The 18,272-nt window shown below is 35.0% G+C and overlaps 1 protein-coding gene across 4 annotated transcripts in view; it reads right to left on the bottom strand.

Moving 5' to 3' along the window:
* The window catches only part of LOC106105730 (myosin-7), a 96,071-nt gene that overhangs the window by 22,518 nt on the left and 55,281 nt on the right, over nt 1–18,272 (bottom strand). For all 4 annotated transcript variants that reach the window (XM_013286162.1, XM_013286159.1, XM_013286158.1 and 1 more), the window contains one exon: nt 9,554–9,613. In XM_013286162.1, the coding sequence (XP_013141616.1) occupies nt 9,554–9,613 (60 nt within the window). The remainder of the gene's footprint in view (nt 1–9,553; nt 9,614–18,272) is intronic.

Raw genomic sequence — 18,272 nt, 5'->3', positions numbered from 1 at the left:
TTTGGACCTAACAGGTTTTCCATAGAAAACATGAGTTAGCGCGCTCGAAGGATACGGCCGCGTCTTCACTTAGCTTAGGTGGAGTCGTGGTCAAGCGCTGCTTTATTTATGTTAAAAAAAAGAAACGTAAAAAAGGAGCGACTCATTGGCATTACAAATCTCTGAATGGTATAGTGGTTGTCAAATATCTTAACGTCTCTGAACACACCAGTCGCTGCATAGAACACAATTGTAGCTGGGTCGGTACAGGGATACAGGGGAAACGTTTTGTCTTCCAAACATGGTACGCTTTTGAACTAAATAAAACGCGAATTTTAACAGTCGACTGTTACAAAAATACACAAAATAATTCCGGTTATAATTTAAAATCTTTAAATCTTCAGCCTAATTATTTATAAACTACTAAGATTTGTTTATAAATCGAACCAATTACTTAACCGCAATTAGCCTACGCGTTCCTATCGCGAAATTCATCGCCAAAGCAAATAGTAAATTGTCGATAAACAATGTAAAGCCAGCCACTAGACTGGAATATCGATAGGATCACGCTGTAATAAATTGTCATGTTATCGATAAAACAGCACTAGCTGACGCTATAAACAAACGGGGATGTCGCGAATGTCCATGTTTTGTTAGTATTTCTTATGATTAGTTTAGCAATGCAAATTCAATGAGGAAATGGTCCAGATAAATAATTATATATAGACAATTTATATACAAGTAGTAGCTGAACTGGTAATACCAAAGTTTTAGGAAATTCAAAAATCTAATTAATATAATGCTACAGTTCAATGCGACCAAAAAAGGAGAGGAAGTGTATCTTTTAAGATATTTATACAAACCTAGGCATCCTCAGATCATTTTGAAAAGAAGAGAAGAAAATAAGATAATAGTTTAGGAACGTATAACACAAACATACGTTAAATCATATCATTCATTTTTATCTATACCTACTAATATTATAAGGAGGATAGATTTGTATTTTTGTATGTATTGAAATTACTCAAAAACTAATAGGCTAATTTTAAAAATTTCACCGTAAGAGAGACAATTTACCTGCGAGTAACATATGCTATATTTTTTAAATATGTGAGAGAGAAGTCACGAGCAACAGCTAGTTTATAATGTAAAGTTTTAATTCAAAAATCTACTATACATATAGCAGAAGTCAACAGTAACCGTTAAAACAATGAAATTGATGGCATCAATTTTGCAAAACCACCTACTGACCTAGAGAATAAATGACGTCAGAGGTCGCAGTGATCAGAAGAGAGTGAAGTGACTCAGAGGCTGTGAGAAAGTGTGACCTTATTGACCTCTGAATCTTCAAGACAATAATAGAAAATTCATTATTCTATTGATATCTAAAACTACCTTTTCTACCAAAAAAAGATTAATTTTAATTAATGTAAATCCCATCCGAATAAAACATAATAATTACTTATTAAAATCTCCCTAAACTCTTGCATACTATAAGTGTCTTATTAATATACATATCAAAAAAGAAACTGAAGAAAAGAGAAAACTACACATAAGTAACAAAAGAGTGCCATAAATATGGTGTGTAGTAAAAATAGTGCCAGAAATTATGTTCAATTACTTAAATTACAACTCTGAAATTTTATCAAAGAACGATACGAATTTTAGTAAACTCTTAGTCACATGAGAAAGAGTACAATAAGGGTCTGTCCCACGAATGGCAGATAGAGGCTTAGATAGCTTAAAAACTGCCACTGTCAGGTAAGGGAACAATATCCGATATTTCCATCACATATTTACGTTGGATTGTTATAAGACAGAGCGTCGGTGGCTCAGTGGTTTAAGCACTTGACTTGTAATCTACAGTTCTTGGGTTCGAATCCCGCCATGTACCAATATAATTTTCGATTTTTCAAATTTTCATATGTACATAATTTACCCAACGTTCTTACGGTGTAGGAAAACATCGTGATGCCTGCACAAATCGGCGAAGTAATTCAAAGATACTCGTATGTGTGAAGTCAATCAACCCGCATTGGGCTAGCGTGGTTGACTATGGCATAGTCACCCTAAGGGAAGGCTCCGAGCCCCCTCGGCGGGGACGTATAGTGAGCTGGTGATCGTTATAGCACAATTTACAATTTGGTGGGACAAGCCCTTATTGTTGTTGAGATTTGATAAGATAGCTACAATCACTTAATATTAAACTTTACTAAATAAATGATACAAACTGTTGGAAAGATTTAATTATGTGAATTAACATTTCTATTTAGTCAGGAACTTTGTTTTTATTCTTTCAATCCTTTCGATGATATTTGATTATTCGCTATTAACAATAATTTTTTTTTTTATAACAAGATAACTTGTTTTTGAAACCAGTTTTATAATCTTGCAAACGATCGGAGTACCTATGACCCGCTGTTAGCCCTTCACTTTATAACTCGAGGTGAATCAGTACATTCTATATTTATTTGTTTAAATATAATAGTATACATATAGTAACAAAACATATAGTTTCATAAAAATAGTAACTTTCCCCCGCGGCTCCGTCCGCGTGGGATTTAGAAAAGCAAAATTGAGTAGCCTCTTCTAGACTATCCTCTATACCTGTATGTCAAAATTCATCGAGATCCGTTTAACAGTTTAGGCTACAAACTCCAACAAACATCCATCCATCTCTACTTTCGCATTTATAATATTAGTAAGATTTGCGGATGAAATGAAAAATTACTATTCCAAATCAAAATATGATACCGATCAGTCAACTAGCAGACAAATTATTGACGAAGTGTGTCCGCACCTTTATATACCTGAAACATCTCAATACGAAGTTTAAATTCCTTCGTCTGCTTTCACCGGACACACAGATGTTCCAAATGTTTTACTCATTCGATTATTTCATTAATCGATTACATAACACGCCGCCTGTCCGTCTGTCTGTCGTTTTTTGTGCGTACAATTACGTGCAGCGGCCAATTTAATTGAGGAACGCACCTTACGCAATATTTTTTATCGGATATTTTAATTGCCGCGAATAGATTTTGCTTATTAACTTAATAACACATACGTGCGGCTTCAGATCTAATTCTCGTCGAAAACAAAATTCTTAAATACATTTAAAGCAGATAAATAAATACTTTAGAGTACATTGTAATGAAAAGATTTTTTTTATATTATGAGGTGGCAACCAAACAAGCGGCCACCTGAATCCGCCCAAATGACGAAGCGACCGCTGCCCATAAACATTCGCGATAGCGGATGCGTTGCCTATCCTTAATCGACGGAGGAGGAGACGCACATAAAGAGGATATTTCCTCTTCTTATGCGTCTCCTCCACCGTCAAATTTTTCCTTTCCATCCAATTCTTATGAGAAAAAGGGTGCTAAGGAAAAGGGATTAAAGCTGGTGCCCAGAATCATCAGACGAAACGCGGAATTGCACCCACTTCAGGCCTGTCTTATGTGCGGTCGTGTTATTGCACCGGGCGAGCCGGCCCTACAGAGCGAAGATGTTAAAGCGGGCTCTACCACTGTTAAATACGTTTGCTAAATTCCTGTGAAAATCTTTTATATTGATGTCTATCTTATATTGTTTATTTTAAAACATTCTAAAATAATAAAACAAAACCTGTACAATACGGATCTTACAATGATTTGTAAAATTGCTTATGATAAATGTCATGGCATTGAACTTGGGTTGTTCAATTCAAATAAAATTTCTACAATAAATTAATATTAAAAATATAAAAACATTTAAGATTGGCATTTACTAAAGTCCACAGTAATTTTTATTTTCAAACTATTAATATTCATAAAACTTTACTTCACGACTGTACACAATGATTTATGCTAACGTTACCTCATTACATAACCGTTACCGATTCATAGACAAACAAAAAAAAACGTAAACAGTTATATCGAACACAAACAAAGAACAGCTAATACTGTTACATAATATAGCATATAGCAGTTGTTTATAGCGGTAACAGCTGTTTGGGAGAGAACACGTGGGAATGCAGTTCCGGTATGCAATAATCATAATCGACTTGATTCTTGTCTCGCAAAGGACAGGCGCGAGTGTAATGCCCTCAGTTTTCACTTGCAACAAAGTGAAATGTAACTTTATTGATTTTTTACCTGTTTTATTGTCCACCTGTTTTCTACAATATTTACCAAGACTGCAGTTCTAAGGAGTAATAGGTTAGAGCGGTATGGGCATGTTATGAGAAGGGATGAATCGCATGTAACAAGACGGACGTTAGTTATGAATGTGGAGGGGTACACCGGTAGAGGTAGACCTAGAAAGAGATGGATGGATTGCGTGAAAGGTGACATGATCAAGAAGGGAGTGATGACTGAGATGACGGATGATAGAGTTATTTGGAGGACGAAAACCTGTTGCGCCACTACGGGAGTAGGATAAGGCAGGGGAGATGATGATGACTGCAGTACTAACCGAGCACAACACGATACATTCAGTCTTAAGTTATGATGCTACTAAAATGTGCTTGTTTATTAACATCTTGCGCTAAACTATCGCATTACATGCATCACTGCAACGAGCAATTAGATGCACTCTATGCACTCTCATCACTTGCAATCTACTAATCAGATATGTGGCACGTACATATTTATAGTTATACAAGAAAAACTGATTCTTTCTCTTGCTGTGTCATTCATCATTACGTATATTTCGGAGAAACCTCGCAACGTATAGGCCATTACGTGAACGCACAGTGGAAAACCGAGTATATACACAAGAAACAAAAAGCCCAAGTCAAATGCACTTAATGCAATAATGGACAAATTTTGTAAGTTATCAATTACAACCTTTCAAGCGCAGTAGACGATTTTTACAGAATCCTTTTAACTGTGCTTGAAGTAGGGAGGGTAACAATTTGATCCAGTTGCTGTTTGGCGTAAAAACAGGCAAAATGAATCCTTATTTTGAGTCCCTTAAGGTACAATTCCATTAATAAAAATTGTTTTTAAGTTAAAAACTGTAAACAGGACTGTTTTTCACAGTAAAAAGCTACAGCGTTTTAAATGTTTCTAGGCTTGAATAAGTCGGAATAGCATTGGAAAACTTGTCTTGGCGGCTCTCAAAGTGAATACCATTGTAATTATACAATGCTTAGCAAAACATGATGAAATATTCATGTCGTGCAGTGGAAATACTAGAAGCACGGCCAAGGTTCCGTCTAGAAAGGAAATCTATTGAAAATCGCGATCGGGGAAAATAGATAAACATGCCTACAGATTCAATTATTCCAAACGTATAAAAATAAATATTTCAGTTATGCAAATTCAAGAATTTACAATGTCTCAATATAGTTTTTGTTTTTTTACTCTATTAGGTAAAGCGAGGTAGAACTTGTCGATGTTAAAAAAAATATACAGACGAATTGAGTACCTCCTTGTTTCGGGAAGTCGGTCAAAAAACTGATCATAATATTTTTTCTTACTTTAATCTTATTATCTCCTCCTTTTTATATCTCTAAAGTAGATCATACCAGACTTCTTCAAGAAGGCTATAAAATAAAGAAATTAATAGAGTTTATATCACATAAATGCTAAAACATCTCATTAGGTAAATCATTATATTGTCTACTAGCTTTCGCCGCAACTATAACCGCGAGGAATTAAAAAATCAAATGTACGAGTATGTAGCCTATGTTTTCTTCCAGACTATGTACTATATCTATGCCAAATTTCATCGAAATCCGTTTAGCCGTTTAGGCTACAAACTCTAACATCCAATTTTATCTAAACTTTGGCATTTATGATTTAAGTAAGAATTAAGAAGACTTTATTGCCTAAACGCCAAAAAGTTTATAAGTCGAGCGAAGAAAATTTCCTTTTAAAAGTGGCTTTCTGCAGTATACCGTTTTGAGGAGAGGCCGGTGCAGAGCCGGTTCTCGTGATGGATGGCCCGAGTGACGTCAAATTACTGCTCCAACATAAGGAAAGTGGCACCATATTCTGATATTAACGTAAATTCGATGCTGTTAATGCATTACACCGGTTCACAGAATAAAAAACAGAGACGTAAACTTGGTTTCTGAAGTTTGCATTTATATCACCTAGCGATTTATTAATGTAAGGTTGACTTAAGTTTCAACAGAGTAAAACTCGACTCACCTAGTTCGGAAACGTTTCATGAATTTATTAAACTTAAAAAAAATCAAAAACCCCAATGGTTAAATGTAGCTGGGAAACCGGCCATTAATGATGTAATATACGGCATTTTAAAGTATGATTCCGTTATACAGTAAAGGACATTAAGATAAAGTCATCAACGCTGTAAAAATAGAGGTTATAATTATTAACAACTAGCTTTTGCCCGCGACTCCGTCCGCGTGGAATAAAAGAAACAAAAGTGAGCCTATGTGTTCTTCCAGAGTATTCTCTACATCTGTACCAAATTTGATTGAAATCGATTCAGCCGATTAGGTTATAAACTTTAGCAAACATCCATCCATCTAAATTTTCATATTTATAATATTGGTATGAAGTATGACATATTCTCGAAAGAGTTTAGTTTTAATGCATATTGTAATTAATGCTAAACTCAATGTTTTATTTAACATTTAATTAAACCATTAACTCTGAGTGTGTTGCAACTCTTTTCTTGGGGTGGGTGGACCATCAAATCGAATTATTTTAAGCGCTTAGTTCGGTAAAACTGTGGTCGGATTGCACTGAACGCAGTCTGTACTGGGTGCGTTCATAATGTCGGCACAATTGAAAGACAAAAGTAAAGCTAAGACAAGTGAAATCTAACACTAGCTCACTCATCTCCCTCCTCGACTCATCAACCTATTCCCACGGGCGGTGATCGTAAGTCCATAGCGTTTATAAAGTTAACAGTACACCGTTTGCTATATGAAAATATATGGTTGAGAAGATAAGGAGTAAAAGGTTAGAGTGGTATGGGCATGTTATGTGAAGGGATGAATCGCATGTAACAAGAAGGACGTTAGTTATGAATGTGGAGGGGTACATCGGTAGAGGTAGACCTAGAAAGAGATGGATGGATTGCGTGAAAGGTGACATGATCAAGAAGGGATTGATGACTGAGATGACGGATGATAGAGGAGAGAGAGATAGAGCTTTGGAGGACGAAAACCCGGTGCGCCGACCCTACGGGAGTAGGATAAGGCAGGGGAGATGATGAGTACACCATTTGCTATAATATATATGACATAGTTTAGCTGCTGTACAGCATAAAAACCGAACAATATCAGCAATCCACATCATAGTGTTCTCTTTGTCTCATTTTGCCGAATTCATAAAACATTCAATTAGGCTCTTAATAAAAATATAGCTTTCAATTAGTAAAGCATAGCAATAACATTGTACACTGGCCTTTATTCACATCTCCATGCTAACAATGACGGAACAGTGTTTCTTGAGACCAAACAAACGAACGGTTTTACCGCTTTAGAGAAATTGAAAGCATTTTAAAACTCTATTTGACTTCCAAAGTATTTTTTTACTCAAAATTAAAAAGTTTACTATTCTCCATTAATTTACTTTGATATTAAACGACTTTAGAAAGACACGTATTTAATTGTTTAACTTATTGTTTCATCCATTAATTCTTAACCAAGAAAATGATACCCAAAATACAGATATAGATAGTAAAACTTTACTACCTATATCTATACTATTATAATAAAGCGTAAACACACACTTCTTTGTCGCCTAAGATGTCAGCAATTACAGCATATATTTGAATATTTCTTCTTTTAATAAAAAGCCCTACACTTTCGTCATGCTTTAGGCTGTATATTTTAACGCCATTAAACTTAGGGGTAAATATTGTGGATAAAAACCCTAATGTGGGAAAGAGACCATAAGTTCCTGAAAACATCAAGGAAGCAAGGTTATCATGTCATGTTATTTTGACATTTGTAATTGATCATTTGACAAATGTAAACAATAAAATAAAATTTGCATAATTTCATGCGGATGAAGTCGCATGGGAACAGCTTGTCTCGTTATAATCTATTTCTTCTAATTTTAGACTTATTATGATATGCCAACTTCTATAATTATATCATTAGTCTTAAGAGCAAAAATTACATTGAAATGCCTGTGGTTACGTTCATTACGCAAGAATCGCGTACAAATATATAACAAACTGTATGCACATATTAATGGACATTTACAGACCTATTGCAACCATCTTAAACACAATAGACAGACCAAATAAATTGCGCTAAACAGTTTTACGCAATACTAAACGAATGAATAGTTGAGTTGAATGTTTGAGAACATTTTACCACCCACGTTATGTTTAGACTTTTGAGAACCATCTTTCCGTGTTCAGAATATGCCAATAGTTTACGAAAAGGTTCAAAAACTACATAAGAATAGTATTTCGAAATCAAAATGAATGAAGTGAGATCAAACATTAAATGTTTAAAAAAATAATTTTAATAAATAGTAAACAAGAGTTTACTGCAACATATAAAAGCGGCATAATCTATGTTTATTCTATTATTTAGCAGTAACAAGCGGTATTTCAACAGCGATATCATCGAAAATGTCCGTTGACAAGGCAGAGGGACGTGTGTCGAATGTTCGATATTATCTCGAATGCCTCCATTATTAGCATGCTAAGTAGCTTGGACTGCACGGACTGAGCGACCTCCTTTCTACCGGCTTTGTATTACTGTCTATTACTCCCGGCTTTACTTGTACAATGTGATTAATAGTTACGTTAGTAACACGATTATTGACAATTAAAGGTATAGAATACAGATTTCCAAATCTCGTAGACCCTCTTTAAATTAAAATGATGTCAATGAAACTCCTGCTTGTTTATTTCTTTTCTAAAACATGAACCAGGTTCTGCATGGACTTAAAGATAGACCTCTGTCTAGTAACACTTTGAAGAATCAGAATAGTACAATTGTCGCCATTCGTTTCTTTGCAAAAACATCTAAACAATGTGGAAGTTGATCTTTAGAAAACGTATAAAAAATTTCAAAACGACATTAACGGTACATTGAATCATAAAAACTAGAATCGATACAATTAATCGACTCGGAATACGAGGAATGGCGCGGGCGCAGACTATAATTACAGAACGATAAAAAAAAAGCTAACTGCCAATCAAGCGACCGACCACGCGTCACTTTTTATTGAACAGGTGCCGGCCGGCAGTTGCGCAACTCTTTGACAGCAACGGTACAATTTGACAGCTGTCAAAATGACACAAATCATCCGGAAAAGTAAGCTCGTTCGGAAATTAATAGTCGAATAGTGAAATGTCAAAGGGTATCCACGTGAGTGTTGACATTTGTTTTCGTACGCATTTGAACGTTAATGGTCACGTTCTGTTGTTGCAAAAACCGGTTTTATGAACGTTTTAAAATTAACACGCAAAGGTCATAACGGTTAATGAAAACCGCATATTCAATATGCCAGCTTTTTGCGCTGAAATACCTTTATTGCACCTTTAATGGCGGCAAAACTATCTTGATCAGCTTAAGAGGATATTTGTATAAAATGGTGTTTAAATGTTTAATATTGTAGCGAGTTATAACAATGATTTTAATTCTTACCTCACGGTCACCACGTGGCTTTCTACCTAATTCGGTGGAGCCACACTCCATTCTTTGCGCCTGAAACAAAACACAAAAGAAATGTAAGCTTATCAATTTTCAAGATAAGTGATCGATTGGCGTTTAACAAAAACTAGTTAGTTCAATAGTCGCTTAAAACTATGTTACTAGGCTATCATAGCTTCGATATCAAATAAATCTTTATAACAGCAATTAATCTGAACAAATAGTGAGCGGTGTTGGCAAAAAGGGCAGATCAATCAGGCGCATCAAACACGCAGGAAAGCGATCACATTGACTGTGCCGCATCCGTCGCAGATGCCGACCCATCCGGTATTATACGCACACAAATATCAACTGTATCCCATCGTAATAAAGCTCAAGACAACTGTAAAGTAGACTCTACCACCGCTACGTCTATTGGGTTCAAAACGTCCGTAAGTGGCTACAGGAAAGCCGGACAAATTAGCAATACACCGGGATGTTAATAATGGACAAGAGAATTACCATTGTAAACCATTGTTATAGATATAACTTTCGCAAAGTTATTAAGAACATAACGTTTACGACATGATTTTGAACTCGAGAACATTTCGGAAGCAAGTCGTGTAGCACACTCTAATTGTGTGACTCTCTAAGCCAGGTATGGGCAACCTTTGACACGTTGAGGGACAGCGGGGTTAGCGGGCAAATACTTTCGCGGGCCGCAACATCAAAGGATTTGATGTTTACCGCCTCACTGTCCCTCCCCGAGTATATGTACCTAATGTAAGGTATTTTAAACGATTTTTTTAATCTCTCGCGGGTCGTATCATATCTTACTGCGGGCCGGTTGTTGCATGTTTGTATATGCTCCAAGTGATCTAAGGGCCTATTCTTCCATAAAAAAGCAAGGTTGTGAAACTTAAAAAAGATCAGTGCAATCTGTATAGAGCTACAGCATGTTATTTAAGGGAAAACCAACTACCATGTAACCTAAAATGACAATTCAAGTAAGATAAGTACATATCTCAAAAAAAGCAATAAAAAAGTGTACCGCCGGCGAGTGTTAGCGGAAGGTTAAAATCGTTGTGTCCATGAATAACATCTTCGCTGGAGATTCTTGTCGTGCCGAAGTCAAAACCGTCGGTGATGTTCATCAGGTCGTTTTACAATCGAACTTAGCGCCGCTATTTCAGTACGTCTGCGGCCAATATTAATAACTACGGCGCCAATGCCTCGCTACACGGTTACTCTTCCATACGAACTCTCAAAATTTATGAATTTGTAATAATTAAATTGTTTTCCTTTTGCACAATGTCAAAGAAAGTAAGCTTGGCGTTTCCTTTGAAGACACTTTGGTGGAAGGAAACTTTTTTAAGTGATAGTCCTTCTATTAACAGGATGAAGACACATTTAAGTCGTGTAATTAATTCAGGGAATCCGGCCTTATAATGATGTTAATAATTTGTATGTAATCAATTCGACCCACGTTTACAACATTATCCTGTCGCAAGCGCTACTTAAATGCATAATATACAAGTTTCCTCTACAGTCTGTACTCATACATAATGTATGTTCATCTTAGAAATGCGTATTTTACTTATATTTATTCGACTTTAAAAATAGTTCCACATTAAAAGGTTTAAAAAAAACAACATTTATATTTTCTAAAGTGTTTATGCCTCCTTTTTGTAGTCGAAAAAGATAGCTATCAGATTATGCATAGATTAAATAAAACCATTCATTCCTCAACGTAGATCTTATGCACATTTGAAATTAAACTATCGCAGAACTGTTTAGTCTCGCTTTGATTCATATGAGCTTATATGGAGGTCCGCACACTACTCGATGTTAGTTGTGCAACTAAACAGTTCAATTGGTAGCGAAACAATCGACAATCACAATAGTTGTGCTATAGTTTAGTCAAACGTGTGAGCCTCTCAATCGATTTTATTCAACACACAATACGTGTTGGATTCAAAGCCTGGACTCGCAATTGTCGCTGATTCACTAACAAGTCTATATTTGCCCAACGTTAATCAGTCACGAGTCATTGAGGCAGCTTATTAAAATGCCAGCCGCGTCCTCTGTCGCCGTCCCGTCTGCCAGACCAACGGATTTAGTCGAAGGCTAATATGCGAAATCCGTATTTAGCAATCGCATTGTTTCACTGCTGGGTATGTGGTCTTTGATTTTATTTGAACACTTTTATGATGGCTGTAGAAGAAAATCATAAGATAACAATAGCAAGGATTCGCCTAAGTAATAATTAGATCTAACAATCACAACTTTATTCCTCCTTATTCCTCTTCTTTATAATAATTTTCTGTTAAATCTTACTAATAATGTAAATACTAAAGTTTTGATGAATGGATATTTGATAGAGTTTGTAGCCTAAACTACTGAACGCATCTTAACGAAATTTAGCATAGTTGTAGAGAATAGTCTGGAAGAACACAAAGGCTACTTACTTCTGTTATTTTTTAATTCCTTACAGACGGAGTTGGGGCAAAAACTAGTTTTAATAAAAATCTTATTCTCGGGTCAATCCCTGCTCTCTTTACTTTTACTTAAGACTCTACTTCTATTTCAGTTAATATATCCTACAATTCATAATAAATAAACAATAAAAGATAGCGTTTTATAAAAAATGTGAAACAGATCTCGGCCGTTGTGTTACGCACTGTTTGTCATTTAGAGTGACATACGAGGCGAGTTGTATAATTTAAGCCGGCGTTACGCACCTCGAGAGAATGCTCCACTGGGAACCGGAAGCTAATCGATATTCGATTGATCATCGTATCTATCCGCGAGCATCTAATACTGGTTTAAACCGGTAATATGCAGACGTTACTAGTGTAAACCAGTTACATCGTTGATGACTACTGTCTTAGCTTTTTTAATTTCTTTACAATATTCATGCCACTGGCTGATAGAGGTTCATCTTAAAAATGACGTCACTGTCAGATAAGAGAACAAAATCCGATATTACCATCACATATTTTACACGTTGGATTGTCAGACAATTTAAAATTTAGCGGGACAAGACCTTATCCTTTTGTTGGAATTAAAAAAAAAACAATAATTGAGGTAATCTTTCTTTTGTTTATGTTAGTTAACTCCACTTTAAAGTTTTCCAAATTAGATTTTATCTGTCGCATGCATACTTGTTTAAAGCTTACTTGAAAGACTGTGTTAAGCCAATGTCCGGTTTCCCAAGTATTTTAATCTAGACTTGTAAATTTCTTTCAAAGGTATTTTAATGCCCATTAATAATAGTAAAACCGAGGTGTGTACGCGTTACTAAAATGGTAACAGGCCAGAAATAGATCGTTGCGTGTTCAAATTGCGTTATGTTTATAACTTGTAACTTTCCAATACTTCACGTTTTATTGACTGTTTTGGTGGACGAAATACTTAGTTGGTTTAAAAGTGGACATTTCAAGTTTTTTTTCTAACTAGCTTTCGCCCGCGACTCTATCCTCGCGGAATTAAAAAACACTAAAAGTAAGTAAAAAACGAACACAGTAAACCGGACCGCTCACAAGAGCGAGCTGGCGGCGTACTGTGGACGCCCTCTGGGGACACTTTGGGGACATAGGAATAGAAGAGAGAGAGAGAGAAAACTAAGTAGCATATGTGTTCTTCCAGACTACCGTCTACATCTATGCCAAATTTCATCGAGATCCGTTCAGCTGTTTAGGTTACAAACTCTAACAAACATCCATCCATCTAAACTTTCGCATTTATAATATTAGTAAGAATACGATTAAAATCTACCCTTTTTACTTTATTACATTCTACCAGCTAACGTTTTATAACTTTAATGAAATTCGTGTTGTTTGCTGTTTATCACTTTGTTTTGTTTTGATAACTGGAGAGCATTTGTAAGTTGATATTAAAGTAAGGTAGTAAGTAAATACGAATTACAACTGTATCAGGGCTGTGTAACATGCTGACTATTGTCCATTTACAAACAGTGGTTTTGTAAAATGAATACAAGTGGCGCTAAAATTTAAACTAATACAATAAATTTGCCGTGAATTTCATAAGAAATGTACGTATGAGAGTCACAACAATATCTATAATAATAATTAATAAATGTGTTAGGACAGTGTAGACTTACCATCATTTTAATTGTACTAATATTACAAACGCGAAAGTTTAAATGGATTGATGGATAGATGTTAGTTTGTACGCTAAAGTGCTAAACCGAACGAAATAGTTTGGAAGAACACAGAAGCTACTTTCTTTTGTTTTTTCCACGCGGCCGGTGTCGCGGACGTAAGTTAGTGTGCTATCAGCAGCTTTGTAATTATCTTATAGCTACTGATTTCTATTTAGACATTAGTAATAGTGAAAGTTAACCAATTGGAAAAAAAATCAATCCTAGAACTGTAGCAAGTTGTTGCATAAGACATTAACTATTGTGTAAAGATACTAGACAGTCATACAAGAATTTATGAGTATAAATTACTTTATTAAAAATTATTGTGCTAATATAAACTAGCTTTGGCTCGCGATTACGTCCATGGAAAATAAAAAAAAAGCAATTAGCCTATGTGTTCTTCGAGACTATCCTCTACATCTACTAAATGTATAGATCCGTTAAGCAGTTTAGGCGATGAACAATAACAAACATCCATCCATCCATCTAAATTTTCGTATTTACAATATTAATAAGATGAGAAAGGTTTGATCCATGGATATCTTCGCAACTATTTCTAAAATGGCTCAATAGATTTCGATGGTATTCGGTACAGATGTAGAATGTATTCTGAAAAAGCACAGGCTTACTAGTAGTAGTAGTAGAAGGGGCTAAGGTTTCCGCAACTTCACGACTGGCGCGTATTTTGCGTACCAACAGGACCTCTAGACATCCCAGCTCTCCAAAGAATCCCAGCACAGGCTTACTGAGTTTCCTTTTAATTCCGAGCGAACGAAGTCTCGGGCAAAAACTAAGTTGGTACAATAATTAATTCTAAATCTAAAGAAGTGATATTTAATGACCAAATGGTCAACTGTGTCCGTGATGTAATAAAATGAAAAGCCTTACGTAAACATGAAAGTCGAAGACCGAATAATAATGTAGGGAAAGGAAAATTCAATATTGAATTATTATATAAAGGAACACAAAAGTACATGCTGTACCACTATTACTCTAAACGAAGATGTAATATTTACTAGGCTTATGTCACTAATATAACAATTGTATAACTTTTACTGAAAGGCATAATAATAAATTAATATCCGCATTTAGTAACGCAAATTTTAAAGTCTTTATTCCTGTTAAAAAAATATTTGTCATTCTCTTTAGACCAAGATCCAACAAGAACGCAATACATTGTTGTATTTTTTTGTAATTGTAGTCGTAATAAATTTAGTTAAAGAAATAGGGTTCTAAACTATAATATATCGTCTAATCTTACTAACATTATAAATGCGAAAGTTTAGATGGATGTTTGTTAGTTAGTAGCCTAAACTTGAACATATTTCCATGAAATTTGGCATAGAAGTGAAGGATAGTATGGAAGAACACATACTTATTGTTGTTTTGTTTAATTCCACGCGGACGGAGTCACGGGCGAAAGCTAGTATACAATATTATTGAAAGTAAACCCAACATTGAATATGTAATAATCCGATTATTAAATAATCGATGTTTCTGTAACGACAAAATCATTTGAGATCGTAATTTCCGTTCATCATATATTACATAACCTCACTTAAATTATTTCAATACTATCGATTATGCAAAATGTGAATTCATATTTGAACAACCATTTGATTTGACAACTTGTGAAGAAACTCAATAGGAACATATTATTTTAATGACGTTTCGTCAAAGTAAATATTGTGTTAATAATCCGTTTATACACACTAGCATTTGCTCCCGACTTCGTTTGTGCGGATTAAAAAATGAAATAGCACATGTGTTCTTTTGATATCTGTGCCACCCATCGTGATCAGTTAAGCAGTTTTGAAGATACTCGTTAACAAACAATCCTCCAAACATTAAAACTTTTGCATTTATAATGTCAATAAGAGGTAAAATGTTGCATGTTGGATGTTGGTAAAATGAGAATGCATATAAAATGTTGATAGTATTTTTAAATAAGAAATAATTAGGTCGTTCGTACGCAGCATCCCACGACAGGTGAAAGCCTGTCAGCTGTTTCAAACTGGCTTATTAACGCATCATAATTATTCTGAATACGTTAACGATCTCAGTATATCACCATCTCTCTCTTAATCCTTGAAATAAAGAAAGATAACAATATTTTCATTCAGAAGTTACGCTAAGAATGTCTAGCATTGCAATACCACATATTTATGTAGCAGATGCGAACAGATGAAGGGTGTTTTACTTTTTACAAATATCTAAACAACCCGCTATGTGTTGCAATTACAAAATAAATTGGAATTCATTCGGAATATAATGCAGCTACATCATCATTTAGATGGATGTTTGTAAGAGTTCGTAGCCTAAACGACTGAAAGAATTTCGATGAAGTTCGGTATAGATGTAGAGAATAGTGTGAAAGAACACATAGGCTACTCACTTTTGTTTTAATTCCACGCGGACGGAGTCGCGGGCGAACGCCAGTAGAACGTATATTTTTATAGACGCTTCTGAATCTTTAAACCGAAATGAATACCCTTGAGATGCGGTTTCACATTTAAACAGTGTGAAAAGTCATTGTCAAACATTAATTGTAACATTAACAAAGTATAATTACTTGGAACAAATTAATAGCCAAATTTGTCCCTCGTGTAAAAAAATATTTTCAATATCTTTGGAATCTAATCTTATCGTTGAAATCAATAGATTAATGACTACATAAAAGGTTTATTTCACAACAACATTAACAGCGTGTGCAACGCAGCCACACTCCCCTTGTAGCATTTAGGCATCCTTCCTGTATGTCCACATACTAAATCGGCTCGATTAGATGTTTATCGATTTGATTTGCAATCGAGAAACGTTTCCTCCAATATATTAAAGGAAACAGATCTAGATTGATATCCGCAAGGACACGACGATTGCTAAACTTAGGCCTCGGGAAACTAGTCCGGACCCGCTCGCTTAATACTCTTTTTCACTAAGCGTATGACTGTTTTCTGAGTCGCAGCCACTTCTTAAGTTATGAATTACGCATACAAATAGCTGTTTCCCGCGGCTAATTGCTTATTGGAAAAGCGGTCTAACTGTCACAGTATGCCTTCACTTGAAGGCACGCATACGTAATTTGTCATGTAATTTAATTATCTAAGCAATGTCTCATCTGTCCAATACATTACATAAAAAGTTAAGAATAAAATGTCTTTTTACATATACACAAAGTAATGTTTTTTTTTTTCACAGATAGGGTACCAATTGTTTTAGATTATGAATACAAGCTAGTGTTTAAACTATTAAAACTAGGAAAGATTTTTTTTAGAATAAACATTTAGCATTTATTGAACGGTTTGAATAAGAATCGTACGTAATTTTTTATATCATGGGCCAGGTCTAGGGGGCAGCAGCTCCCCCCTAGTTCCCCTCGGTAACGCCTATGTAGCGAAATACAATGCACTACAATTTTACTAATATTATAAATGCGAATGTTTAGATGTTTGTTAGAGTTTGTAGTCTAAAGTAAACAACGAATCACGTTGAATTTTGACATAGATGTAGAGGATAATCTGGAAGAACACATAGGCTACTTTTTTAATCTACGCGGACGGAGTCGCGGGCGAAAGCTAGTTGTGAAAATTTTCAATGACCTTTGTACTTCTATAAACAGAGTTCATTTCCCACCACATTCTCTGCATATCTTAGCAGTCATGAGGTTCTAATTATTTCATTAGTAATTCTGTCCACACCATGCGAACTTCACTACGTGATGTTATTTTGTTTTCGGTTTCGCCTGTAGCCGTGGTTCAACGAAAGTTGAACGGCCCGTGCGCCGGCGCATTGAAAACCCATGGGATCCATGGTTTGTATTATAAATAATTTTTTTCTGATACCGAGAAGTAAGACTAATTCCTATACGATATATATTTGAATTATGAAATATTCATGGATTTATTAAACAACATTATAATCAATTCTGTTGTCTACCAAGTACGTTAATTTAAAGTTAAAATAATATTTTTCTTGATAAGATATGCTGTTTAAAATTCTAAACAAGCGTCCAGAGAATCATGAGAACTAGACTTGAATATGTATTCTTAAATAATGCGCTTAGAATGGTAAATTTAATTTCAGTATTTGAATGTATAAAGTCATATTATAATAAAACGAACGTAACGGTTAATATTCATAGGAAGTTAAAGCACGCAAACATGAACTTACTATTAATGGTCGTAAATGAATTTTGACAGAATACATCTAATCTAACTAATATTATAAATGCGAAAGTTAGATGGATGGGTGTTTGTTAGAGTTTGTAGCCTAAACGGCTGAACAGCTCTCGATAAAATTGTATAGATGTAGAGGATAGTCTGGAAGAACACATAGACTACTCACTTTTGTTTTTTTTTTATTTCCACTCGGATGGAGTCGTGGGCGAAAATATTTCTATAAAATAAATATGTCTCGAAGGAGGCTCAGCCGCGCTCCGACAAGACACGAAATTAATTTAAGTATTCAGATAGTCTGTAAAATTACGACTTGCAACACATACTTACATGTATAACAAATTACATTGATCCCTATTTTATGGATAGGTTGTTATATGAAACAGGCAGGTTG

Source organism: Papilio polytes, unplaced genomic scaffold (assembly GCF_000836215.1).
Source record: "Papilio polytes unplaced genomic scaffold, Ppol_1.0 DF822733.1, whole genome shotgun sequence".
NCBI classification, from domain to species: domain Eukaryota; kingdom Metazoa; phylum Arthropoda; class Insecta; order Lepidoptera; family Papilionidae; genus Papilio; species Papilio polytes.
Note: the sequence above shows the minus strand (reverse complement) of the source record. Positions and strands in the feature narration are given on the sequence as shown.